Below are 27,912 nucleotides of genomic sequence, written 5' to 3'. Positions count from 1 at the left end.
CGGGGGGGGGGCGGTTTTAGGGTTTGGCACGTTGCCAACAAGCCTGCTCTTCCAGCTCTTTTTCTTCTTTCCTTCCTCCTTCCTTCCTTCTTTTTCTTTCTTTCTTTCTCTCTCTCTTATTTTTTTTTTAGCTTAACACTTTCTCTCTAGACTCCTTTCTCCTAGAGAGGAAAAAAAGTATACCTGTCTCCTCCAAACTCTCATTTTCTCCTCCTCTCCTTCCTGAAGTTTTGTAGCCTTCTGTATTTACCTACCCTTCTTTAAAACTCCCCAAATTCCGACACTGGCACACAGACGGGGATCTGCTCCCTGGTGGAGGTGACAGGACTTGAGTCTGCAGGCATGCCCACCCGACAGAAGAGAGTGAGGGAGTGTGATCACTTTCATTCAGATTTTTTCTCGGAGTGGCTAAGAATGCTACTAGAAAGGCCAAATATAATGTTCTGCTGCGACAGCCGGCAATCTAAAGTTTTGTTTGCTCTCTAGTCCGTTTAGGGCTACTGCTCAAGAATCCATTCTTTCCCACCCACTCCCTGCTCTTGAATATTCTTGGAATACATATTATTCCGATTATACATTAAGTACTGAAGGAAAGTACTAGCTCCAACCTCTGGTTAAGACGTCCATTTCCCCAAACTAAGCAGCCGCCTCTCCTTGGTTTCTCGTGGCATTCAGCAAGGAAGAAATGCCATTCAAGCTAAGAGGAGTTAGAGAAACATTCCTGGCCACGAAACCCTTTGCTGGGATCTATAACTTCAAGACTCTCCAAGTTTCCTCGACAGAAGTTTCTGGCTGAGGGACCCAACATGTAACTGAGGCACAGTGACAAGTTATTGTCCCGCGTGTGTGCTCTGGGGAAGCTCTCTTCCAAAGTGGATTTGTGTGTGTGTGTGTGTGTGTGTGTGTCTCTGTGTGTGTAGATACACTTCACATCTGCCTCTTTTCAAAACAGCACAGAATTTTACTTTTGATTCTCAAGGAGAATTTTTTTTTAATAACCGCCTGTCGCCATGTCTTCTTTTTTTTTTTTTTTTAAATCGGGGAAAGTCATTGAATACTGATATTTCCACTTTAGAAACTTCTTTTGTTGCAGCAGTGGATGTGCCCGCGATTTCCAGCATTCTGCGGTTAGCAATATTATCTTAAGTAACTTTTGGCGCCCTTCGTAAGACTTTTGGATATGGGACGATTGTTTGCGCCCTCTAGGCAAGGGCTGGATCCAAGTTCAGCACCAAAGCCCTCCACATCCGCTCCTGCTTTCTCTCCTATCTGTGCCAGCTCCCTCTCCCTCCCCCGCTCCGGAGGAGGGTGGAAGGCGGGGGACCACTACAAAGCCCAGTTCCAACTACAGCCTTTGCAAACTAGACTGAGAAAAATACCGTAGAAGAGTTACAGTTACGGAATGGCTTCTGGTAACTTTCTCTCCAACAGGCATAAATTTAAACACACAAAGAAACAGATGTTCCTCAGAGGACAGACCCGGGATAAAAAGCATTTCTAACTTTCTCCTCTCTTCTAGGTTGCAAAAGTAAATCCTTGTCTAGAGTTCACAGAGATACCAAGAGGGGGAGAGGAAGGAAGATCTGGGGAGGAGGGGGAGGGGAGGGAGGGGCAAAGAGAAGGGAGAAGAGAGTGTAGGAAACACAGGTGATATATGAAAACTAGTTTATTGCAATCATATAAATGACCCATTGTTAGGCAGGATAAACCCTTATTGGAAACATTACTCCAATCGTTTATTTTGCAAGTGGTAGGAGACTGCCTTGAAACCGGATTGTCTTTGCAAACAGGAGGTTCCTGCCATGCTCTCTGCCGTCCATATTCTTTCTCCCTGGCACAGCGCCCAGCCTTGCATTTACTGTTTTATTTGCAGTAACGTTACCTTGCCAGCTTTAGTGAAATCCTCTTAGATGTATAAATTACGTCAATAAAGTTTCACTTCTACATATATCTGAGATACCTCTCCTTTCTATTTAGTTGGGAAATTATATTCATGTGATTTAGATTTTAATGGCCAAAGTAGTGAAAATGGGACCAGGATTCCTAAGTGATAATACCACTTGCTCTATAGTTATCACCAAGACTAACTCTTAACTAGTGTTTTCCAGCACCTTTCTTCACTGACTTTTCTTATTTACTTTCTGGTCATTTGTGTGCAGATTTCTCTTACATTGCATATAATCCCATATTGAATCATGTTGATGAATTGAACACACAAGTGAGTTTTCACATCAAGTTTCCAAACAAGGTTTGTCTGGAAGGCCCAAAGCCTCAGGAAATAGTTGGATGAGAACTAAATCCACATTAAAAAGTAAAGAATCCATATTATTTTCCTATATTCCCTACAGAATTAGGAGGGGGGTGTTGATAGGTTTGAACCAGAGGCTACAAGTGACATCTCCAAGACAAACTAAAGAAATTGGTTTCCACCATGCAGAAGGCAAGGACTTGAACAAGAGGCCAGACTCCATCCAGCTAACAAGAGTCAGTTATCTTCCATGTACGTACCCACCAGTAGGGTTGTTGTGGTAACACAAAGAAATGCGACATACTCCTTGCTACTGACCATAATCCGAAACAGTAGAATTCAGGAAAATCCAGTCCCACCTCCCTCCTTCTCAAATCTACAGAACAGTTGTCCATGTAAATATGGAGCATTCTCTTTCTTTGATACATAAAAGATTCTAAAAGAATCAGTGAGAAGTTCTGAAGCACTTAGTGCAGTACCAAATTAAAACATATTTCTCAAAGAAGCTAAACCACTCCTTCTACGGCTTGCCAACTTCCCTGAGTTCTAAAAATAACATTTAATGCAAGGTTAAGTATTACTCTAGCAGAATTTTCCAAAAGAACAAAGTTAAACGTCACATAGGATCCATTCAACCCCCAACAGCCTTTTTTCTCCTTTAAACTAACAACAACAACAACCAAAAAAAATCCTCTTTCCTTGTAATTGCTAAATCCGGAAGCGCTGGTATCTTTGACAGCTTGAACTACACACCATCCCCTTCAGAACTGCAGAGAACTTCAGATCTCCTTTGCCCCGCCCACTATGTCTATTACGAACCATTGTATGCCCAAGCTTTCTCATGATTGGATAGAACTTCTGTCAATCTCGCATGTTGTCCCATTGATTAGAGGATCGAATCGTCAATTATTCTCGGGTCCAGACATTTCTTTTCGGGTTAGGTTGACTGCAGAGGCCAGACGTCTTTAACAGAGCAGAGCACGTACAGGATCCCCCCTCCCCCTCCCCCCTTTTCTGGAACCGAGCAAGCGCTAGGAGGAAAAAATCTGTTAAGCTCAGCAATTTTTTCAAATCCTGAAAAAAAAAAAAGAAAGAAAGAAAGAAAGAAAAAGAAACCCGATCTCTCTGCTACACATAACAAAAACACCATCCACAAAGCTATACATCTTTAAAAGAAAACCATCGCAATAGACATTTACTCAGCAATCACTAAAGTGCATATTCGAGCTAGAAAAAAATTTAAAGTCTTAGCCATTAAGCATAACCATTCTACCGTTGTTTATATAACACATATCGTATAAATGTAAAATAGAAAGTTTAAGATGTACCACGTACCATTGCAATGTAAAAAGAGTACGTGAGAAACTTTAAAATGCTCAGACGAATTGCTTCATCGCTTGTCCCTGTTTTTTTTGCATTAAAAAAATAGCTAAATAAACTTGGAACCGTTGAAAACCCGGAAGAGATTTTTTTAAGCTGCTGGCCAATTGCAGGCTTCTTGGATAATTTTTTTTAACTCCAAATCAAAAGGCTTCTACCAAGGATGGCAGAGCTCTCTCTCTCTCTCTCTCTCTCTCTCTCTCTCTCTCTCTCTCTCTCTCTCTCTCTCTCTCTCTCTCTCTCTCTCTCTCTCTCTCTCTCTCTCTCTCTCTCTCTCTCTCTCTCTCTCTGTCTCTCCCTCTCTCACGGTCTCTCTCTTTCTCTCTCTCTTCTCTTTGAAAGCGATCCAATCTAACCCGAGCTGGCTGCTTCTCAGATTCTCTCTGGATTTGCCTGGTGTGCTTGAAAAAGACTTTGCAGAAGTTGCGATCCTTTCAGCAGCCCCTCTTTCCTCTCCCTACCCCCTTGTTTATTTCCGCAATCGCTGCAATTTGCATAGTAACCACGCACGAGGCGGAGGGGCCAGAGGGGGCAGGGACGGGCTCGGGTGTCCCCTCCTCCCTCTCCGCGCTGTCTCCTCCTCCCCCACGGCTTGTGACCAATGGGAGCCCCGGCCTTCAGCGCAAGCTCGGGTCGGGACTCCCGGCTGGCTGCAGAACCGCCTCTGAGTTGGTAGGCCCTGTTCCTGGGATCCGGGTTTTGGCGCAGGGGAAGTTTCCCTGCTGGCGGAGCTTGCAGCAGGCTCTTAAGAGATGGGAAGATTATAGTGCCTTTGCCCGCAGTCATGCCCGTTCTGCATGTTTGAATCGCGCTTGCACATCTGCTTTCTGGGTTTCTTTTTCCAGAGCCTCTTGTGAGTTATTAGACTAGTTCATGATGGTTGGTGAGAGATTTAACCTTTATTTGCACTGATGTAGACCGAGAGTTAAAGATCCTCTCTGGTGCATTAAATCAAGACGGAGCAAAATGTCACAGAGACTTCAATGAGATAAGGCTTTCGTCCTGGGTTTAGAAGAGAAGAGAGTGGTCCTGTTCTCTATACAGAACCAAACACCTAATGGCTAGGTGGGCTTCCTCAAGAATACAGCTCCTTTAAAGAATTAATATTTTAATTTAGGATCGCCACTCTCCTAAATTATCAATATTCTGGCAAAACCTGGATAGTACAAAGTCTAAAGTAATCCCTTCCCCTTACCCCCAAGAAATGAACTGAAAGGCTGATGACAGGGGGTTGGGTATGTTAGTAACTGGTCGGTAAAGTCCTTCTTCTTCCCATTGACCCTCTTCTTTCACTAACTCAGACTCTTTACGACCATGTCATTTGGATATTTCACCATCAAACTTGTTTTATGAGTTCGTTTTAATTATCAGAATAGTCTTTGGTGCAGAGCTTGGACCAATGACCTTAAAGGGAGTATCTCTTTAAATGGAAAACAACACACAACTAGACTTAACACACTTTGTTATTGTGTTGTTGCTGTTGCTGTTGTTGTTGTTGTTGAATGTGTTTGCTTTGTGTCCCTAAAGTAAATTAGGACATTCTGTGTAATAAATGAATTACTGGAAATTGTATACTTAGCTCATCTGATTAAAACAAACAAACAAACAAACCAATCCTATGAAGCCAAGAAGTCTAAGAAATATCCTGGTTTCTATAACTCTCCTTGATGAAAAGATCTAAGCAACTGGTAAGGCCCGTCACAGTTAAAGGCTGGAGAATCGCACATCCTATTTTGAATCATGATTCGGCTTTGCTTGAGCACTAAGCAACTAGTCAGCTGATGCAGCATTGCTGAAAGGAAGCTTACTGAGGCCGCCCTCGGCACTGCACAAGCTTTGCTGTTCCAGTTTACTTTTCATAGACTAGGATGAGCTTTTATTCTACACAGCCTGTGGCATTTAATCCAGGCCTTGTCGATCCAGTATCCATTTCCACCTGCATGCTAATCTCACCTAGAAGGAAACTAAATAGAATGGCTTAGGTGATAATGGCTTTGCTGTTGGTGATAAGTAGTAGTTTATTTAATACTTAAGTAAAAGTTTCTTTTTTTCTTTTTCTTTTCTTTCTTTCTTTTTTTTTTTCAAGACAGGGTTTCTCTGTGTAGCCCTGGCTGTCCTGGAACTCACTCTATAGACCAGGCTGTCCTTGAACTCAGAAATCTGCCTGCCTCGGGGGGCTGGCGAGACGGCTCAGTGGGTAAGAGCACTGACTGCTCTTCTGAAGGTCCTGAGTTTGGATCCCAGCAACCACATGGTGGTTCACAACCACCTGTAATGAGATCTGACGCCCTCTTCTGGTGCGTCTGAACACAGCTACAGTGAATTCTGAGTTCAATTTCCAGCAGCCACACACATGATAGCTCATGGCCATCTGTACAGCTACAGTATACTTATACACATAAAATAAATAAAATAAATCTAAAGAAAGAAAGAAAGAAAGAAAGAAATCTGCCTGCCTCTGCCTCCCAAGTGCTGGGATTAAAGGTGTGTGCCATCACTGCCCGGCTTAAGTAAAAGTTTTAAGTTTAATGTTCTGGGCCTAGTTCAACTGGTAGTAGGCTCTGTTGCCACCAGCCAGTTATAAGACCTATGAAATAACACACTGGCCTGGTGTAAGAATGAATTCAACACCATTTTGTCAAGAGCTTAAAAACTTCAGATAAGGGGGCTGGAGAGATGGCTCAGCAGTTCAGAGCACTGGCTGCTCTTCAGAGCTCCCAGGTTCAATTCCCAGCACCCACCTGTCAGATCACAGCTGCCTATAACTCCAGTTTCAGGAGATTCCACATGCTCACACAGACATACAGATAGGCAAACAAACAAACAGAAAACACATTGTTGATATTAAATAAATAAATAAAATTTAAGAACTTCAGATAAGAGGTGGCCTTGGGGGAGAGGTTGCCCACCAGAAGCAATCAGAAAAGCTGACTCCTGGGGTCATGAGACTGGTGTCATGAGACTGGGGTGTGCTGACTCTGCCAGCACTCAGGAGAGCGGGCCTTGCACCTCATCTGGGCAGCACAGTGGAGCTGGCCCTGGTGGAGGGTATGCAGCTGAAGCAGCTCCCCCCTACCCCCACCACAGGGCTAGAGAGATGTGTGTGTGTGTGTGTGTGTGTGTGTGTGTGTGGTGTGAGATGCCCTTCCTTCCCCCCACCTTGCCACCAGCAGTACCCAGGAGAGCTAACCCTGTCCCCAAGCCCCCAGTGGCAGAAGCAATCAGGAGAGTAGGCTCTGTACTTTGCTTGGACAACACAGTGGAGCTGGCCCTGATGGCAAAGGCACTTGTGAGCTAGTCCTGAGGGTGCAAGAGCAGAAGAGCTGGCCCAGCCCCTCCCAGGCTGCATCAGTTGGGAGAGTGAGCACACCTGAACTGTAGAGCAGCACAGTGGAGCTGGCTCTAGAGATGTAGGAACAGATGAACCAGCCAGCCAGGGCATGGCAGCAGGAGAGGTGCCTGCCTCCCGCTAATGGCTGCATTGGGTGGCCTAGCCAGAGCAGTGCTGGATAACTAGCCTCGGAGAACTGGCAGACGGACAAGCTCAGCCACCACCCAGGCTCAGATCCATGGCTCTGAATTGGTCCACCCCCCAAATCTATAAAAGCTGTGAGTGAATGGGACACATATAAGAGCCACTCCTGCTATCCCAAAGCTGCAGTATCTCCATGACACAGAACAACAACAGGACAACCAGAAGGAGTCTCGATGAGGATCCAATATTAATGGTGTCACAAAACCAGAAATCTCAAACCGGACCACTGACTTGTTGCAATGAACATTTACAAGTGAAGATGTGTGGGCAGAGGGATATACTGTGGGACACACTGTGACACACTACAGCTTCCACGATGTTTTCTAGGCTCTGTTTTTGTTGTTTGTTTATTTGTGTGTGCATATTTTATTTGTGGAGATTGCAAGGGCGAAGGGCAGATATGAGGGGACAGGGAGATGAGTGGGACTGGGGTGCATGATGTGAAACTCACAAAGGGTCAATAAAAATGTTTTTTTAAAAAGGAACTTCAGATAAGTCCAAGAGGTTCCCACCACACTGCCATGGTCTGACTAACCCATAATACTGCTAAGCAAGTCAGGCCTTGTAAGTACTCAGTAACTGTTTTCTATGCACTGTCTATAATTTATTATCCTGATTTAATGACAAAGGTTGATGCCATTAAAAAACTAATCTATTATATGCCTATATAGTAAATGATACACCATGCATTTTAGAATCCAACTTAGGTTTTAATGTTGGTCTTACCATGTGACTGTATACAAATTATTTAGCCTCTGCAAGCATTAACTTCCTCACTTAGAAGATGAGAAACATTCATGCAATATGTATAAATTATCTCCATCATATTGAGCCCTGTTCTAAATGCTTTGGCTTGCTAAGAGCTAGGGATAGATAAGAATATGATGTTATTGCTGCCTTAGTTCAAGAAGCTTTAGTCCAAAGGTGGAAGAAGGTATAAAGCTGGACAGTCATATACATATACACATATATGTATGTATCCACATATATAGATTCTTACACGTGACAGTAGTGACCAAGTTTATATAGTTATGACAATACAGTCGTGAAGGCTGGAAAAGAGCAAATGGCATTTGGCTATGAACCAAGAATATACATTTATCAGACAGGGGAAGAACAAATTACTCCTCTCCCGGTAATGTAAAGATGTGTCTGACGGTGGCCGATGAGTTTGTATTGACTTGCTTTACAGAAACCAGAGGACAGGTAGGAACGTGAGGTTAAGGCAAGATGGAGGAGAGTTTTATGAGCAATTCAAGCTTCCATTTGAAAGACTGGGAAGTCATCATAGCTATTTAGTTAAAGAAATAAAAGTAAGATTTGGTGATTAGGAGGCTCACCCTAGTAAGGAAGGCAAAGAGGCTGGGGCTGGAGGAGCTGAAGACCCAAGCTTCAGCTCAGCGGCAAGCCAGGGGAAGGAGACTTAGTAGACAGTGAGGTTAGGCTTGGGTGTGGTATAATCTGCTACCTCCCCCTAGCTAGTGGTGCTATTTTGGAAGGTTCTACAAGGGGATAAGGCCCAGATTTAGGGGAATCGCTGGAGGGCTGTCCTTGTGGATAGGTCTTATCCTAGGCTTCTCTTTCTCTGTGTCCTGGTACCATGAAGTGTGCAGTCTCTTCCTGGTCCCCCCACCCACCCACTCCTGTCCTTCCCATCCCTTACCCCAACCATCTGCTACCCCAGGTGGTGGCAGAACCAAGGCCTACAGAGCAATAGCTGAGAAACCATGAATCAAAATAAAGCACTTTTTAAAGTTGTCCTCTCTGGTATTTTGGTCACAGCCAAAGCTAACAGTGGCTCAGAGAACAGAAAGGAATGGAGAGGCCACCACTGACAGTAGTTTTCAAGGAGTTTGATCAACAGGGACAATTCAGGAATTAAGCTTTTCCATACACTCCTTGGTGTCTAAACTGCCACCTATAAAAGCAGGAAAGGCTCTTTCTGCTCTGATATTACTACTTCCTTCATGTTCTTCAACCTATTGATTGATTGAATAATACTAAGATGACACCAGTTATGGCAGTACTTATATAACAGTGTTTCTACTGGACTGGTTTGCATTCAAGTAACTTTGGGTGCTCATCAAGAATGGTGACTCTGGATGGCTAACCTCATGGCGATCCTGATGTTCCATGTAGTTTGGCTTCATGCCTTGAGAATAGTCAGCTCTTCCAGGAATTCTGCTTTGTTGACCCAAATAGAACTCTAATCTTCTTGCAAGGTATTGACATAGAAACAAGAACGCCGAAGCCAGAAAGGATTAAAGATGCAATTCAAAATTGCAGTATGTTTTGATAATCGATTCTTTCTAAGTTGTGAAAAATGCATAGTTGAAAGAAAAATGTATATTTCTATTTTATCAATTTCCCTGTGTAAGTCCTAGATCAACCAATGAGTTTCTAAAGCAAGCCAATTAACATGGGCATTTGAAAGATTAACATAGCATTACAAGTGATTTTCATAAGCAAAGTTAAATCTAGCAACTAATAAGGTCTTTCATAAGCATGTTTGGGCATATATTGTCCCCTTCCCAATCCCCAATCTATCTTCTTGTCTTTGATACATAAATAACCTGTTTATAGTAGATAGTAGATACTTATCTTGGTATGTGGTTATGTTCTCAATCACACATGAGTGGCACACAATTCCTATGGCACTGTTTAAATGAAATTTTCTTTGGCCATAGCCCTTCACAAAGGTTGAAGTGACACGACCCAACTATGTGTATAATGGCTGTGACAATGTCCAGTGGGCAAGAGAGCTGCAAGATGGGAGAATGTGGATCTCTAAATGACTTGGCCAAATAAAGCTGCTTCTTCAGTGCAAGTTATACTTAAGCCTCTGTGCACTGAGATTACTGAAGGGCTGAGTAGCCAAGCGTATCCAAATCAGAGAGTTTCTTTCAATAGGTACCTCTTGGAAACCCCCACAGGCTTTCCCCAACTTGGTATGTAACATTGCCTTTCATCATCAGCTTTCTTTTTCACATTTCCCTTTTGCTCATTCTCTCCCTCTTGTCTTCTCATTCTAACTACAAGCAATGCCTTGTTTTTTCTTTTCTTTTTCTTCTTTGAAACGTTGTGACATACCACATGTGTTTATGTGTTCTTGTGTGTGTGTGTGTGTGTGTGTGTGTGTGTAAGAGTGCGTTTTCTGATTCCAGCTCCCAGAAGTCTCTGATGAGTGCTCCATAACCCACTAATTTTCAGCAGCTAACATAATGCTACTTTGCATTCTTTTCAGGCAGATTTGGTCAAAACCCCCTGTGCTCCCTAATAACCTCTGACTATCATCTAAAGCTCAGTGTGATAGCTATCAGTTATTTACATACTCGCCGGAACAGTTACTCTACTCATCCTTGTATACATCTCCACAAAGTGCCCAGAGTAGACCATCAATAGATAGCTGTAAATTGGTGGATAAATACAGAAAATAGCTACTTTTCCCAGTCTTGGTGCTCTGATAATAAACAGAGTCAGGGGTATGCTGTTGCTAGAGAGGCCATTATCACAAGGGAGAATTGTAAGCATGAAGAGAGACTGGATTTGCAGGTCACAGGTGCTGAGCACCTTTGACCTCCTTGCTGGATAGGTGCCATTCCCACTACATAGACAAAGACATCAGGGCTCAACAAGATGTAGAGAGATACTCAGGCTCTTTTTCAATTAGTTGACAGCTGAATAGAATATCTGATTTATTTAGAATTTCCCTTCAAAGCTCTAGCCTGTGATGTCTTCTTTAGGAAAGAATATGGACTTTAAATTTCTTAAAGTAGAATTTTTGTTGTTACATCCTGTAATCATGTTCAAAAGTAAGCATGTGAACCCATCCTTCTCATCTTGAGCACAACAATCTCAAGAGACTGAACAGAATGTTACTCAAGTGAGCTGCTGGAGTCATCAGGGAGGAGAGAACCGAAGGGGAACTCATGAGGGGGTCCAGCTAGCATATTCTACAGATGATAAAAGTGAAGCTGTCAGTGTTAAGGAGCTGGCCACACAGCTGGTGAAGAATTAACCCCCTAGCCCAGTACCAGGCTCATTACATCATGCATAGGCTCCTCTGCAGGACAGGGAGAGAGCATGTGACTGTGTCTGCTACCAAAGTCTGAAAGAAGCCTGGGGAAAAAGACGTCCCGTTAATAAACCCAATGGAAGTAAGAAAACAGTGAATTATTGAAACAAAGTCCAAGCTAGTATTTAGAACTGCACCTGCATGTTGAGACAGTAAGGACACTGAAGGGGGTGACAGCAACGGCCTGAGATGGGAATGCTGCGTTTGAATTGTAGGCTGTGCTCTCTAACCCTGGTGACTTTGGGCAGGTCAATTTCTCTGGCAAGCCCCTCTGACTACCTACTCTGTAAAACACAAATATCATCAGCCGTACTTTATTCAGAAGATCTGGTGAGGATTCCATGAACTTGTGAATGAGAAACTAGAAAACCAAACCAAACCTGAGATTCTGTTCTGGGAGGACCTGAACTATCAACAACTGTTAGTTTCTCAAGGCCCATGAGGACAAAGAAAGCTGCTATTCAGTTATGGTTGTCAACCCTGTATTTTCTAGATTTTGAAATAGAGATAAGACTCTCTCTCTCTCTGTCTGTCTTCTCTTTCACAGGCACGCACACACACACACACACACACACACACACACACTAAATGAGACCTATATCTAAAGTCCATGCAATGATATCTTGTGTCCTTTATTGAGATTGAAAATTTTGACCTTTAGGACTGGGGAGATGGCTCAGTACATTCCATGCACACATGCACAAAGACTTCACTTTGAATCTCTAGCAGCCATATAAAAGCTAGTTGTGGTCCCATGTGTCTATAACCCAGCCCTGAGGTGTTAGAGAGTGGCAGGTAGATTCTGAAAGCTTCCTAGCCTGCCAGCCAGCCAACCTAGCCAATATCCTTCTCTGCCCTCCACACTTAACACACAGACACATGAATGTGCACACACACATATGTATACTCATACACACATACATACAGAAAGATAATGGTTTTTATCATGAGTTTCTTAATAATAAAAGAGGAAAGGTTGAGGACTTATGAGATATACAATATCTATAAAACACTATAAAAGCCTAGAATGGATTTCTGAAAGCAACACAGATTTTTCTGATGCTGGAAAAGTTTGACACACAGCTCCCATTACATCCTCCACCACTGCGGTTCTAGCCACCATAGACAGTGAGGTCACCGAGAGGTCAGCCTTCACAGGGGGTGCTCTGGGTGTGGAGAAAGGATAAGGAAGTGGAATGGGTGGGAACCTTGTCCAAAGACTCCTCTGCCCTTGGTTCATTGACTAGTTTAACTACAGCACTGCTCCCCTGGTGGTGAGGTCAAATTTACCTCATTTAACATAGATATCTGTAAGAGCAGATAGTCAGCAACAAGAAAACAAGAGCGGAGCTGGAGTTTGGCACCTCTGACCCATAGTTTTTCACATTCATGCTGTTTTTAAAAACATGACTTTATCAAAAAGTAGAAAGAGAGGAAATAAGAACTGAGACCAGATTGGCATGGGTGCTGGCTTCAGTCTCTTTCCGAACCTGAGTTCAAGAGTTCTGCAGCCTCTCTTGACTTTTTTTTTTTCCTCACGAGATTCACAGAATGCCGTCAGCATGGAAGACACTAACAGTGGGTGTTGTTGAGTTGAAACTGTCCTTCATGTTCTTATTTGAATCAGATAAAGTAGGAGTATCAGTCTCAAAGCCCAGTAAATAGGTTAAGATGCCAGAAAGCATTTTAGGAAAAGGGGAAGACAAGATCTGACCCTGCCATGGAAACTGCTAGGGAAAAAGCGGTCTTCCTTATTGTATATATCATACTGTTCAGGTCGTAACCATCTTCAATGTGTAATTTGGTGGCTTTAAGTGTGTTCACAGTGTGTATAGCTTTCTCTGCTCTCCATCTCCAGAGCTTTTTTCTTCTTCCCAAAGAGTGGCTCCCCTTTCTTTTCTCCTCTTCCCAGTGTGTGGTAAAAGCCATCCCATTCTCTATCTCTGTGAACCATATTATAAGTGGAAATGTATAGTGCTTGTCTTTTGGTGACTGGCTTATTTCACTTAGCACAGTGCCTTGAAGTTTCACTCAAGGGTTAAATTTTCCTTTCTTGTTAAAGCTAAATAGTGTAAACAATGTCCTTCTGTGTGTGGGGGTGGGGTGTGATCATTTGTTGATGAATACTTGGTAACTTGGGTTGCTTATAAACCTTTGGCTACTATGAATATGGGTGGATATAAATGGGCAAGCAAGGCCCTGCTTTAATAATGCTTTCTGATACACACCTAGAGGTGCAATTCCCTGATCACATGGTAAATATCTCTTCCATTTCTTTGAGAAGGAAATATTAAGCTTAAGTTTTCTTTGGAGAGAAATACTGCGCAAATTCTTTGGCAACTTTTGTTGTTTATGGAGTTAACTTCATAAGTATCCAGCATCTTGGATTTTAGTTCCACATGCTCTGATTGTGTGAGCTTTGAAAATTGTTTGATTTCTCAGGACTACCCTCAATATCCTCATCTGAAAAAAGGAACCTTTTTTTTACTTTCAGTGATGGGGATTAAACCCAGGGTCTTATGCATGCAAGGCAAGCGCTCTACCACTAAGCTCAGCCTTAGCTCTGAAGCGAATCTTTGAATCATTTGGTTTTTAAGCTCTTTTGAAATTCTAAACATCCATTCTTCTGCATAGTAAAAATACATACATTCATTTCAGAAATACTTTCTGAATGCAGAAAGCCAAGAGGAGGAAAGCTGTGATGATGGCTGGAGGAAGACAATGGAACTGCTCCCTAGAAGAGCAGGTAGAAGACATAGGCAGAGTCAGCACAGTGACCTGTGACTGGGAGGTGATGTTATCACAGCAGTTAGGGGGTCACTAACAGATGTAAAGCAGTTGATAAGAAGACAAGACTTTGTTTTCCTAGAAAAATCACCACAGTAGCAATATGGAGAATGATTTTAGGGTTCTGATAATAGCTACCTGTTATCTTCCTCCTTCCTTATATTATTTCCCCCTTTAAATTTTATTAATAAATTAAAAATATTAAACGAGATTTCACATATTCCAGGCTAGCTTTGAACTTTCTAAGTAGTCAATGAGCATCTTGAATTTTTTATCTTCCTGAAGCTAACTTCATGCTGCTGGGATTACAGGCTTGAGCTCTGTTTATGGGGTTCTGGGGATCAAACCTTAGGCTTTGAAGGTAGATGAGCACTGGACCAGCTGAGCCACGTTCTTGACTCTCTTTTTGTTAGAAAGGTAGGAAACTTAGTCAAAATGACCCAGGGGTAAATCTTTAGCAAAAGATACTTAGTAAAGAACTTGTTAAAAAAAAAAAAAAAAAAAAAAAAAAAAAAAAAAAAAAAAAGCTACATTGTCCAAGGTGCCTCTGCACAGTGGTGGTAAAGTTGCCATTTCTCTTAAAGTGAATATTATTCTGCTGAATGGCTGACCTGGCTGCTGGTGAGGTAATGCCCCTAGGTTACTATTGGTTGGTAAAACAGATATGCCCTTTCAGTTATTACTTCATCAACTAATATTTTAGTACCATTAACACTAGAACAATTTAGAATAAGCAATTCTGACGGGAGATCACTATTCCTTTTTTACATAAAAAATTAAATATTGTTGTGGAGTGTGGCTCAATGGTCAATGTCTTGCCAGGCATGAACAAGGCACTGAGTTCTATCTGTAGTCTGTCAATCTGTCTGTCCGACATCTTTATCCCTGTACACACACACACACACACACACACACACACACACACACAAATTAAACATCACAAAAATATGTAATTCATTAGAAGGAATTTTCCTTAATTCTAACTTTGTAACTTATTCTTTACTTATTCTTTATAGTCTCCTGTTAAAGCCAGGGGTGGTGCTGCATGCCTGTAATCCTAGACTTTAAGCCAGAAAGATCGAAAATTTGTTGAGAGATAGAGAGAGAAAATTCTAGCCAGCCACTGTGGAGTAGATACTCAGTTCCTATCTCAAAACTAAATAAAGAGATAGCATAGTATATAAAATCATAGAACTAGATAGTGATGCTGTCTGCCCCCTTTGCATGCCCCGTCTCTCTTTACTCTAAAAGTTATAAATATACTTCATCCACAGAGTTTCGGAACTAGGAAAACAATGAGTGATCCTAGTAGGCCACTATTTTAATGGGCCAAGAAACAACTTGATTTTTCTCTAAAAATGAGGGTTTTCTTTTTGAGGAAATACTCCAGGTTTTAGCATTCAGAAGTCCTTGCTGTATTGCAGATATTAGGAGTCATCTAATCAGTGAAATGAGGCTGGAAAGAACAGCATTTACCTTCAGAACATTTTGTTATTTGGCATAGCATTTGCTTTGTGTTTACCGAGGAAAGAAAATCCAAAGAGAATGAGGAAAGCCAGTCACAAAGAGGCCTTAGTGTGACCAGCATACTTGCAACGACTGCTTTGCTGCAAGCAGGGTCTGAATAAGACTTGAAAAGTTCAAGTTTTTCATGTACTTGATTGTATAGTGAAAAAAAGGGTAGATTTTGATAGAAGCTAAGAGGTGATGTGTGCTTCTGATTTTAACAATATTCCTATTCATTTGCTAGTCGTCCTAAGAGATCCACTATTGACAATTCATCAAAGACATTTTAACTTGTTATGAGACAGACACTATAAATATTTAAAATTATTTTTCTTTTGTGTGTGGGTGTTTTGCCTGCATTTCTGTCTGAGCACTTTGTGGGTGTCTGGTGACTATGGAAGCCAGAAGAGGTATTAATTAGATCCCTTGGAGCAGGAGTTAGAGATGGTTGTGAAGCACCTCATGGGTGCTAGGAATTGAACCCAGGTCCTCTGGAAGACCAGCCAGTACTCTGAACTGCAGACCCATCTCTCCTGTCCTAGAAACAAAATATTCTCAGTTGTCCCACTGTGGAATCATTTCTACTGGTCCTGACCACTACCAAAATTTACATTCACTATTAAATTTTTTTACAGCAGACATCTATCAAATAAATTCAAGTTTGTAAATAATTATTGAATGTCCTTGATATGTCAAATGTTACGTTAGGGTCTGGAGATACAGACAGGAATGAAGGTATGACCTTCATTCACACAATAAGCAATTTGAGGCAGGAGCTGTTGGGTTATGTTATCAACCATAAGGCTACAAGCAGAGTAACCGTCTCTAGATCCTGAACACATTAACATTGCTCCAAATTGTGAATTGCATGCCTCCCTCATCCTTTCTGCATTTCTAATACTTTATTAGTGATACTCTGTTGAAACTCTTATTGAACAGTATAGAAAATGTAATGTGTATATTGTAGAGTATAATTTATATATAATTTATGTTATAATTTTCCTAGCATTCTAAAATGTTTAACTTCTTAATAATCAAAACATATTATAATATCAAGTGTTATTTAGACTATGGCCTGGGGCTTTTGCAGTTTTTGTAGCTTGTCCAGAATAAAGTTTTTCTTAGTAGATAATATGTACAGAGATACCTATTCCTAAGCTAGGTGTTTTTTAATTGGAGAAGTACTGAAGCGCTTATGAAATTCATTGTCCTTTTCTCAGTTTTTTTTTTCTTTCAAAGCCAAATAGCACCTATAGTTTTACAGTTGTCTTTATTGATTTGATGTTGTTACTATATCATTCTAGTCATTTCAATGTGCTCAAAACTTTTCTTTAATATATGTCACACCATAGCTACACTTCTATAAGTTGCCTCAGGGTATGTATATATATATATATATATATATATATATATATATATATATATATATATATGTCAAGTTCAATGGCAGTAGCCTCCCTTCTTTTTTACAGTCGAGGTCTGACACAGGAATTGGAAACTATGTTGGAAATTCACTGATGGTTAGAACAGTCCCTGTAAGGTAAATTTGAAAACTTTCTGAGCATAATATTTTTGTGTTACTTTAAAAATAAAAACAACTGAGAAACATTATCATTTCCAGGCTATTATTTATTAACTTCATGGAACCGTACACTCATTTTCCCTAACCAAAAGCTTTCAAGTGGCAGCACACTGTGACACTTGCTAGACTTGTCCCACAGTAAGAAAGGTTTCTTTTTTTTTTTTTTTCCTAGGAGGTGTTCTTTTTTCTCCTTAAAAACTTTTTTTTTCTAAAGCTAGAGTTTCTGACTAGCTAGGAACTTCATAGTAGTGAATTTATTTCTACACACTTTAAAAAGCCCTGGGTCTGACTTCCGGGAGGATTTACAAACTGAAGGCTTCTCTAGTGCCTATGGCTTTTATTCTTGTGTGTTCTTATTTGATTTTGTGTGTATTGAACACAGAGGCGTAAGCTGGAGTCTATACAGTCCGGAGTTTTGGAATCTGGGGCTTTCAGAGAAGAGGTAATAAAGGTGCGGCTGCCCTGGCCCACCGGGGATTCCTGAGCATCTGGATGGATTGCTATCTGTGATCCTAGATGCTAACTTTGTATGCGTCTCCTCTTATGCCAGAATTAAAATGCCCATCTCTCTTCAGATCACAGGAGCATGGGAACTGTGCACTGTCTAGCTATCATAGGTCATGACCCAAACACAACTGTCTGTTTTAAATTTAGAGTAAGTAAAATTGATAGTTATTGCTTTTGTTATCATTAGACTCATGTGTTTTCTTTCCACCACACTGTTTGAAAGCTTTATTTTGGTTATAATGCAGAGCTTGCTCTACTGGGCATAGAAATGTAAAATGATTATTAACGTCCTGTATATATTTAGACTTCCCCAGCACACATTCCCTGTGTATTTGACTCGGAGTACCAGTTGAATTGTTTCATTTGCCTTTTCCTTTCCCCTTAAACAGGGGTATTAGCTGTGGACAATTCCAACCGACTTTGCCAAGAAAATGAGAGCCATCAGCTTGACCTCCTCTTTCCCAGAGTTTCCTCTCACTCTGGAGGGAAACAAGATTTCTAAGCCTCTATACCTATATTAGGGCTGCATGCAAAGGTGGGCCTGGAGAGCCAGGGCTGGAGAGAGTCCTGGATCAGGCAGACTTCCTTAGTGCAAAGCCGCTCATTTGTAGTCTGAAGGGCACTTAAACTAACCTTTGAAACTACAAACAAACTTCAGGAAAGTTACATCAGTCTAAACAGAGACATGTTGCTTAAATTGTGATTATACAATCCGTGACATTACTTACACATCTACACATCCACACTACAATTATCTTCCCATTTGACAAATGATGTTGCTCTGGAAGTGGCTTCAGGAAAAGCGGCAGAAACCCTCTGGTAAGGACGTCTAAGGGCATCTCTGCAGGACTGGAAAAGGTTTTCTCATGCTTGAAAAATCCACTCAGCTTTTGTCCTGAATCTAAAATAGGGTGTCAAAGCTGTCCCCCAAGTGGTTGGGATCCCACTTTTAAAATGTAAATGATCAGTCTGGGGTGACCGTGTGCTTGGCTGTCTTAGAACATCAGGGATAGTAAGTGAAAGCAGTGTTCTAAATGGATGTGCTTAAGAATTCACAGCCCTCAGGACACAGCTAGTAATTAGTTAATTAGCCCTCTCACTCTTGCTCCACTAAGTGCTGTCCCCAGATCTGGTTAGGACTTTGCCTCCGCTCCTTGGCATCTCGGTATCTCTTGGTTGTTAAGCAGAAGTCAGACGAAGCCTATTCTGGCCACCTTTTTATTTCAAAAGCCAGACAGAAGGATCTCTTCTAGGAAGGAGAAAAAATGGCAACTACTTGCCAAAATAAAAGCGAATGAGTACAAACGCTCCGCACAAGTGCGGAAGCCGGGTTCTCCGGAGCTGCCAAGAAGGCAGAGGGAAGAGGGGCAAACCTACTCCGCTTGGTCTTCAGGTCTGCAAAGGTTTGGCCTTCCCATGGCTCAGAAGGCCTGGGGGCCATATTATTTTTCTCTTTTTATTTCTTTCTTTAACGGAGTAAAGGAAAATTAAGACGGAAAAAAGGAAATCTCCCTTCCAGTACCAACAACTCGATTCCTCCCCTAAAAAAAAAAAAATTAAAAACGCAGGTACTAAACCCAATCCACATGCATCCTGCAAAGCTCCCGCAGTCAACTCGATTCCTTTTGGCGAGCCTTGCTGAAGGAGACTCGATCTGGAAAAATCAATCGGAGCTCACGCCCCGCGCCGCCGCCGCCGCAGTGGCCAGGAGTCAGGGCTGCAGGGCACTCTGCCGCAGTGCACGTCCGCCGCCGCAGCCGTCCAGCTCCGGTGACTAATGGAAGTACGGCGTGGAGACAATAAAGCTGATTTATCACGCAAAATAACTCACTGATGCTTCAGTCCAACCCTTCGTTGTGCCACTTTAAATCACAAATGCGCACACACAGATCCATAGGCGCTCACACATGCACAGTACACGTGTGTGTGTGTGTGTGTGTGTGTGTGTGTGTGTGTGTGCTCTCGCGCGTGCGCGCCAGGATCAAGTGGAAGGATTCAGCTTTGCATATAGGGGAAAAACCGAAAGAGCCTGTCACTCCAGTCCAGTCCCCGCACCTTTTGCAGCGTGTGCAAGTGACGTGTAATGCAAGTTGGTGCAAAATGAACTCTGAGCAAAGCTCCAGTGTAAGGGAATCCAGCGTGAAGGAACACTCCGTAAAGACTGGAGTCTTCTGTGGGCTAAGCAAAATTTCTTTTTCTTTCTTTTTTTCTGTTTTTTTTTTCTTCCTTTTTTTTTTCAGCAGAAAGAAAAAAAGAGTATCATTAACTGAGGTCAGACCTAAAATGATGTTTTCAGTGCAGTTGAGTGTTGAAGAATGCAATTGAAAGTTCCTGAGCAAACATCTGGTGAAGACATTCTAAGAACACATCTGAAGTGAAGAAAGCAGTAAGACCTTCTTTTACAGATCATCTGGATACAGAAGAAGAAGAAGGAGGAGGAAGAGGAGGAGGAGGAGGAGAAGGAGGAGGAGGAGGAGGAGGAGGAGGAGGAGGGAGTTGTTAAAACTTTGTTTTCAAAGTGTGTCTTAGTCTCAGGGGCCACGGGCTCTGTGGACATAAGACTAACCTAGTGAGCTGAAGCAGAACACCTGGGTTCTGTGTTAGCCTGGACCTGAGCAAGTCTCCCCTTTTCAATGACTCTCTTTCCTTTTCTGTAAAAATGCAGAAGGTAAATGGTCTTTCTTGGCACAGTGGCTTCAGGACTCCATCTAGGTGGTGATGTTTACTAAAGAGAGAGGGCACATTCTTCAGGTGGTCTCTGTGCAGAGGGATGGTATTGAAAGTGTCAGTCTAGTGGGCATCAATTCTTAATGTGAAGAACTAGCTCTGAGTGTGCTTAGCACAGAATGAATGCACTTTCAAAACGCTGGTGTCCTATGGCTCTCTTTTTGGAGAAAGAAGAGAGAAAGACTTTCTAGATCATCCAAAAGGATTTGCAGAGTGGAAAATTTCAATGTTTTGTTTATCAATAATCTATATATAGAATACTTTATAGAGTTACTTGGATAATTCAGAGCAAGTAGCATTTTAGTGGGCAGTAGCCTTGTGCCAGGTTGGCTGTTTAGATTGGCCAAATTAATGGGATTAATTACTCCCTGCCTACCATTTCAGAAAACAACTCCAGGCAGAGCAGGGTTGCAGGCAAGGACTGTTGTTGAATATTTTTAATTTGTGTGGTGACATGTGTTAGTTGACTTGTGTCAGTTGAGTAATCCCAGGCAGGTTGCTTAGTTTAGTTTTGCCTCAGTTTCCTGCATTTCCGTAGTAAGGATTTATCTGCAGTAATTCATAGAAGCAGTAGGGATTTATCATCAGCTAATTCACAGAGGTGCCATAAGCAAGTAAGTTATCTCATGAAAGTGCTTAGACCACAAGGTGGGCCTAAGAAACAAGTACATGAATGTTGGAAGTTACTGTCATACTACTCTACACACAGAACAAGAAATGGTCGGCTAGAATAGATGGGTCTTTGTAGGACCCTTGGGTTTCAAATAAGGTACCTAAGCAGTTAATGTATCTTCTTATGATGTCAGCAGGAAGCAAGGAACTCAGCAGTCTTTATTATTTTTAAGAGTAGGCTAGGACATCCCTCAAAAACTCCAATACCATATGAACTGGAGAGTTTCCTACTTTACCAGATCAAGGCAAATATTCAATACTGGTTTTCTCTATATGGCCAGGACATGCTCACTATCCATAGAGGAGGAAGACAAGCTCTCCTTGGGAGAGACCTTGCTAAGGCTCCAACTCCTGCCTTTCCTTTCTTCCCTGTATAACTTGTTACCTTAGGCCCAATATCTGTCGTTGAATTATGAAGCCAAAACAAACCCAAATCCCTGGCGTGCTCCTTTGTGTCATTATTAGTTTAAAGGAAAAGAGGAAAGCCTGAATTTCTCTCTCCTTTTAAGGATCCCCAGAGTGCATCCTTGAACAAGGCTTTGGGAAGGGTCACCGGAGTGGAATGCTTTAGGGGCCAATTGTGCTTGTGTTTGCAGTTTGGGATTGCAGGCAAGCTGCTTTTAAGCTTTATAGAGGAAGTGAGGATTAGGTGTTTCCAGAACAAGGTAGGCACTGGCAGGCTTAGGTCACCCTTGTTGGAAAGTAATGCCCCACTTTTTTTTTTCTGCCTGTGCACTTGCAAGTCCCAGGTGCACTAACTACTTTACCAGGGATGGTAGAGTGACAGCTTAGGTCTGGAGGGCCTGGAACTCCCCAAGTGGAATGGAAGACTCTGGGACTTCTATGTTGCTGGAGTTTATGCTCCGGGGTTAAGTTCCCTTTGAGTCAGAAAGGGTCTGGAGAGAAAAAAAATGATGCCTTCCAACTTGCTAGTGTGAGCCCACAATTCCATTTGGTCAATCTCATTAACAATGTTTTCAAAACAAATGAATAAAAATACAGAGTAGAGCGAGCCTGCTTGCCTTGTTTCTGGCCTTTTGGCCTGTTGTTCTAGCAGCTCAGAACTTCCCATCATTATCGCAGAAATACAACTCTTCCCTTAAAGAGACTGCAAGTTTTAGTGAGGAAATCTAGCATACTTACACTTTATGCGTTTTTTAGGAATCCAAAGCGAGAAACCTATTTCGCTCATTCCTAAGGACCTGACACCAGACACTGCGGGTATATGGCCTTGCTCAGCTTCAGCCTCTGAGCATCCTTGTGGGGATTTTGTGAAGCCCGCGGGTTTTCTCAGTTTCCGAGGAGAATTTCAAGGAGAATTTGAGTATAAATTCAATTCTGCCTCTCATCCTCATCCCCGCCCTCTCCCCCGTCCCATCCGGACCACGGGGATCTCCCACTTTAGACCCAGAGAAGAGCGGAGTCTGAAGACAAGGAGCTGGAGGCACAGAAGCTGAGGCCAAGGTCATGACCGCTCACAGGCGGCTGAAGGAGGTGGCAGCTAGGCGCCGCCCTCTGCCCCTGGAGCTGACCTCTGCATGCCTGGGACCCGCTGACATCTAGAGCAAGGCTAGGGGATGGAGAGAGAGCTACAGCTGACCAGTCCTTGATCCTGTGGATGCTGAAGCCCACCAAGGGCCTTTAAGGAAGTGTCCTGAAAGGAAGAGCAACGTTAAGCACAGCTGTGCTTCGTAAAAGGTTCTCCCTGGTGTTACTTCTTTCCCTGTTAGAGATTTGAGATTGAGAGGCCTGAGTCCTAACGTTTCTGTCTCCCCACCTATCCCGGAAACCGGATCTAATTGTTCACTAATTCTTCTTCGTTAGTGGGCCCACCACCTCAGCAGCCTGTGCTTGGTGGCTTAGGATTATTAGTTTAGAGCAAGTTTATCAGTCTCCTCATAGGGAAGATGTTGTACAAATTTGAAGTATTATTAAGCAGTTAAAAAACCAAAACCAAAACAAACCAGATATAAACCCAAACCAAAGATCAACCAAAATAAAAATAAAAACGCCCTCTTTACAGTACAAAAAGATGTTCAGTGAGCTCACGTTTGCTCAGTCATTTGAGTCCTTGAACCCTTCAGGAAAACACAGCTCCTCTGGGCCTTCTGGAGGATGACTTAATGACACCGCAGTATATCACCAGGTTAATCCAGTATATCACCAGGTTTAAAACGTTTTCCAGAGGCAAGGTTCCACAGAAACACCTTTACCAGTAAGGGTGTAATGTCTGGTTACAGAGAGGGCTGGCTTCAGAAACAGGGAAAGGCTGGATCCAACCCAACTAAAAACCCTGGCTTCCAACTTTGGAACCACAGTTCTGGGTACTGTTGGCCATGGAGTGCCACCTTCGGAGCAGACGGGACTGTAGGCTGGGCTGTTTCCCACTGCTTGCTGCAACTCTGCAACAGATATTTTCCTCTCCTGTTGATTGATTGATTGACTGATTGATTGATTGATTGATTGTAATCCTTCCTTCTAATGCCCAGAGTTAAGTTCCCATCTCCCTGTGTTTGGACCTTTAGTCAGGCCTGCCCCCCACATATTTAAGTGTGATAAGCCAGCAGAATATGAACCCAGGATGTAATGTTGGTGTAGGGGGAGGGGCAGAGCAGTCTATCACCTTTATTTATTTATACTCATCTCTTCATGGTTTACAAATGGACTCAAGGGGGAATGGCAGAGTTTTGTAATTTCTAAGGCAGGAGAGTTTGTGAAGCCCCTAACATGGTTCAGACTTCATGAGTCTAAGATAACACAATGCACTAAACCTCCACTCACATCCTTTTGGCAAACACAACTGAAACTCAACATTTATGGTCCTCTGGTGGCTTCTATGCTGTTGGGTAGCATCTCTTTAATTTATCTCCTTGAAAGAGGACACCAACTTTCACTAAATCACTAAATGCCCCCACGCTCCTGGTAAGCTATATTCATGAAGTCTCGGCTACAAGCTTGTTATTTAACCCTTGGCACAGGTTTCCACCCTGGAATAGGGAGTGAAGGCTCCATTTATGCCTTTGGGGATAAAAGTACTTTTCATCCAATTTACCAAGAAAGGGTACTTGAGTGCAAAGTGGGCAGGGTTGTAGAAGACACAATCCGTCCATCAGCTTTGCTAGCATTGGAATCTCAACATGTCCACCATTCTCTGCATAAATGCCTGGGTAGGGTAGTTGTAGGACACACTGCCTTTGTGGTATCTGTCTTTTTCACCTACCATCCCTGGGAATAAGTCACACACTTGCTCCTTTGAAAGAGGCCAAATACAATTCCTGCCTCCCAGAGAATATTAAAACCACTTCTATTGGAGTTGCTGCTAGAAGCAATTGCTTGTAGTTCCATAAAGGGAAAACACTGTATTTGTTTGTTTTGTCTTAAGACTCTTGTAGAGTCAAGGCCTGGTGATATTCCTGCTGAAGTTAATGCTAGGGAGAGTGCAGCGCTGGAATCCCAAGACCAGAGTGTTAAAATGGATCCCAATTTTCTGTTTGTATAACTGTACTTTCTATTTGGTTTTTTCCTTTCTTAGAGACCCCACCTCCCAAAGCACAAGAGATTAATAGATACACCCCTACTTTTCTCAAGAAAAAAAAAAAACTGTCGCTAAATACTGTTGCTACCAAGTGTCACAACGGTACATACTCCGTTGCCACTGTTTATTTAAATTTACCTCCACAGTTCTTTTATGGACTTGGGAAAGTGTAACAGGTTCTAATTGGTAGAGGGACAAATCCGAGTCAGGTGTGTTTTACTTTGTTTTTCCCGATCAAAGACTCTTGAGTCAAAGAATAAGCTTTTTGCAGTGTTTTTTTTAAACACTCTTTTTTAGTAGCTGTAGGCTTTCTTCCCTTAGACTTCTAAGAGTCATCCAGTTCCGCTTTCACTTTTCCTCCTCCCAGCCTCGCTAACCCACTTAACAATTCTCGGCTTGTCCCAGGCCGCTGGTAGCGAGCAGAGGACCCCCACGACTCCCCTAACCATAACGCTCAACTTCAGAAGCTCATAGGAGAAAATGTCTTCTTCGCGAAGTGCAGTCGGAGCAAATCATTCACCTAGAGTTCCCTCCGCAGCTGCTGTAGGAAGGACTTCGGCCGATCTTCAAGCTGGGACCCGCTCACAGGACTCGTCTGCTGGTGACCGCAGCGGAACAACTCAGGCCGGAGGTTGACGCCTCTCTATGCGTCCTCCCACCCGCGGGACATCCCGATGACCCGGTCACTCAGCGCCAAACAACCATGGGACTCCACTCTTTTCTTCCTTGCTCTGCTTCGCCTCCCAAAAGTGCTCCCAGCCCAGCTGCGGTGTGATCACTCCCCAACACCCCAGTCCATCGTGTACACCTCAACGTGCGCGAGATGGGGTTCGAATATGGGAACTCAACTTTGCCACCAAAATGCTCAGTGTCAGGACCGGACCAGAGGGAAGAAAGACTGTCAAGAGACTGTACAGAGCGCCGATACTGGGTCCTGGGGAGGCGGCCCCGTCGGTCCCTAAGCAGGTCCTGCAGGCGCACCCTGCTGCTTTCTCTTGCAAGTCTTTTGAGGTTTGGCCTTTTAGAGCTTTGTAAAGTTGTCTCTCCCCGCCTCTCAATCACGGGGTCACACTAGGGATAACTGTCCTCAGGCCTTTAATCCCATTGCTGACTTTAGGGGAAGAGGTATAAGGATGAGGGCGGCCTGGGCCGCGGGAGGATTGGGGTTCCAGCACCTCTCAGGAGCACCAAGCCTGGCAGCTCAGAGGTCGGTCCCTAGGCTCTACTTCTTGAGAAAGTGCAGTTTAACCGCTCCGTTCCGCCCACCCCAGGGGAGGGGGAGAGAAGTCGAGAGAGAAATGATTTTATTTTATTTTTTATTTATTTATTTTTTAAGAGAAGGCAGCTGGTGACCCGGGTCCTTATCCTTCAAGTTCCCCTGAGTGAAGCAGGGCGCCACCTACAGTCGAGTTCTAACTAGCACGTTGGTGAGAAGGCTGGTGATCCTTTCTGAAGCAAGGTGGGATTTTGGGCATAGCCATCTCATCTCTGTAATCAATCCAGATCAACAGGTCGGTTGGCAGGCAGCAGCAGACTAGACCACACTGCAAATGTGCTTTGGGGGTGTGCAGAAGTTGGGAAACAGACCAGTACTAGCTCTGATTGGACTTGTTCGTGCTCTAATGGTTTGGCTGGTTTTTGTTTGTTTGTTTGTTTGTTTTTGATCCCAGTATCTCCTCCAGGTTTCAGCCAAGGAGAGCAGCAGTCAGTTTCCTTAGGAAGACTATCTGTGTGACCTTGGACAAGTCGCTCCGTCATTCACTCTCCCCTTTCTACCCCTTCAGAACTATAACTGTGATAGTTTTTTTTTCTAAATTAATGAGATAAAGTAGGCGAGAAACTGCACATGCTAAGAGCTCCCACCTATTTCTAAAAGGGGAAAAAAATCTTCCGAGAAATAAAACATTAAAGACATTGCATATGTGTTTTTGTTCCATGAAAGATTAGGTCTCTAGAAGGAAAAGGCAAGAAGGCCACCAGAGTGGCCCCGACGGTTGATTTGAGTGCTGGTTATTAGCTATTCTCTCTGGCTAATCTCCTCATAGACAAAAGAAACATATTAATGGATGGCTGTGACTACTTAATTATCATTTTACTTTATAAATTGTTAATTACCACGTGAATGTCAAAACCGCATATGATATACATTATCCCCACTGTAAAGATGAGGACATACAGTCCGGAAATGAAAGCTACAGCTGCAACGTCAGCAGACCCAAGTCTGTTTCTGAGCCTGCTTTTGATGCGTAGTATTAAGTTCTGGGAGATCAGGTTAGGAGTTTTACATAGGAGGTCAGGTGTTGTTTTTCATAGCACCTCTGAAAAGAAGAACTGAGAGTTCCCAAAAAGGGAAATGGAGGGCCAGGGAGGTCAAGGGAGTCACTTTTGTGGGATGTGGAGAGGCAAGCGTTTGTTTCATCTTACAGTTCTAGGTTATGTGTGTCAGTTAGGGAAGGCAGGGTGGGAACCTGAAGACAGGAACGGCAGCAGAAGCCATGGTGGAAAGTTGCTTGCTTTCTGGCTCTTGTCTTCTCTGTCTTTTTGTTTGTTTGTTTGTTTGTTTGTTTTGTTTTCGAGACAGGGGCCTGCCTGTTTTTCAAGGGAGTCATTTTAAAAATTGGCAGAGCAGGGTCACAGAGAACCCTTCTCTGACTTCATGTAAGTGACTTCTCCTGGCATGTGTTGGGACACTTGTAAAAGTTATCAAGACAAGCCAGGCAGGGGAGTTGGCTGCTTAGTGGTTGAGCCATGCTGAAGGGGTGGCAGAGGCTGGCTCTTGCAGCCCAAGTAGTGGTGATTATTGCAGTGTTTTCTCAGGAAATCTTGACAGTGGAAGAAAGAGCAGGGCATGGGGGCAGTAGGAAAAGTCAGAGATAGACTGACTTATTCTTCTATAAATATAATTGGTCTATGCTTACCTCACGGCCCACACAGCCAAATCTCATCAAACAGCCCAATGAAAAGTTTAGTTTAATATAGCAATTGCTGTCCTGGCATCTGAACCACAGCAATTAGTCTCTGTTGCTCTTATTTTGAGAATATATACATTAAGTTTGCCCCAGCCCAACCCTGGGCTTCATGCATGCTGGGCAAGTATGCTACCATTGAGCTATAGCTCAAGGCCAATGCTGCACTTTTTCCAAAGTATCAAACATGTCACTGCTTTGTATCCTTGCAGTAGTAGTGACATTTCTTTCTTCATTCTACTTTTTTGTAGTGGCATTTCATAATGAAAGGTTTGGATTACATAGAGAAGCAAATTATACTACTTTCGGCATTTTGGGGTTACCATTGTGGAAAATTATGCATGAGTTCCCCTTCTTATCCATCAAAGCGTAAAAACCAAAACCACCATTCC

General features: G+C 42.9%; 1 protein-coding gene and 2 long non-coding RNA genes across 9 annotated transcripts in view; 2 read left to right on the top strand and 1 right to left on the bottom strand.

Moving 5' to 3' along the window:
• Positions 1-27,912, bottom strand: part of Nfia (nuclear factor I A) — a 532,531-nt gene that overhangs the window by 338,059 nt on the left and 166,560 nt on the right. The window contains exon 1 of one of the 6 annotated variants that reach the window (XM_031377892.1): positions 3,584-4,066. The exons of the other annotated variants lie outside the window; for them this stretch is intronic. Within the exon in view, the coding sequence (XP_031233752.1) occupies positions 3,584-3,586 (3 nt within the window). The 5' untranslated portion in view covers positions 3,587-4,066. Of the gene's footprint in view, positions 1-3,583; positions 4,067-27,912 lie in introns of those variants that run through there. 6 annotated transcript variants of the gene reach the window in all.
• Positions 1-27,912, top strand: part of LOC116096265 — a 43,220-nt gene that overhangs the window by 1,985 nt on the left and 13,323 nt on the right. The gene's annotated exons all lie outside the window — the stretch shown is intronic.
• LOC116096264 lies at positions 22,011-26,471 on the top strand. The gene is made up of 2 exons (XR_004120931.1): positions 22,011-25,565; positions 25,891-26,471. It is a non-coding gene; the product is annotated as an uncharacterized LOC116096264 (long non-coding RNA).

This window comes from Mastomys coucha, unplaced genomic scaffold (assembly GCF_008632895.1).
Source record: "Mastomys coucha isolate ucsf_1 unplaced genomic scaffold, UCSF_Mcou_1 pScaffold18, whole genome shotgun sequence".
NCBI classification, from domain to species: domain Eukaryota; kingdom Metazoa; phylum Chordata; class Mammalia; order Rodentia; family Muridae; genus Mastomys; species Mastomys coucha.
The sequence above is the reverse complement of the archived record's forward strand: the minus strand, read 5'-3'. Positions and strand labels throughout refer to the sequence as shown.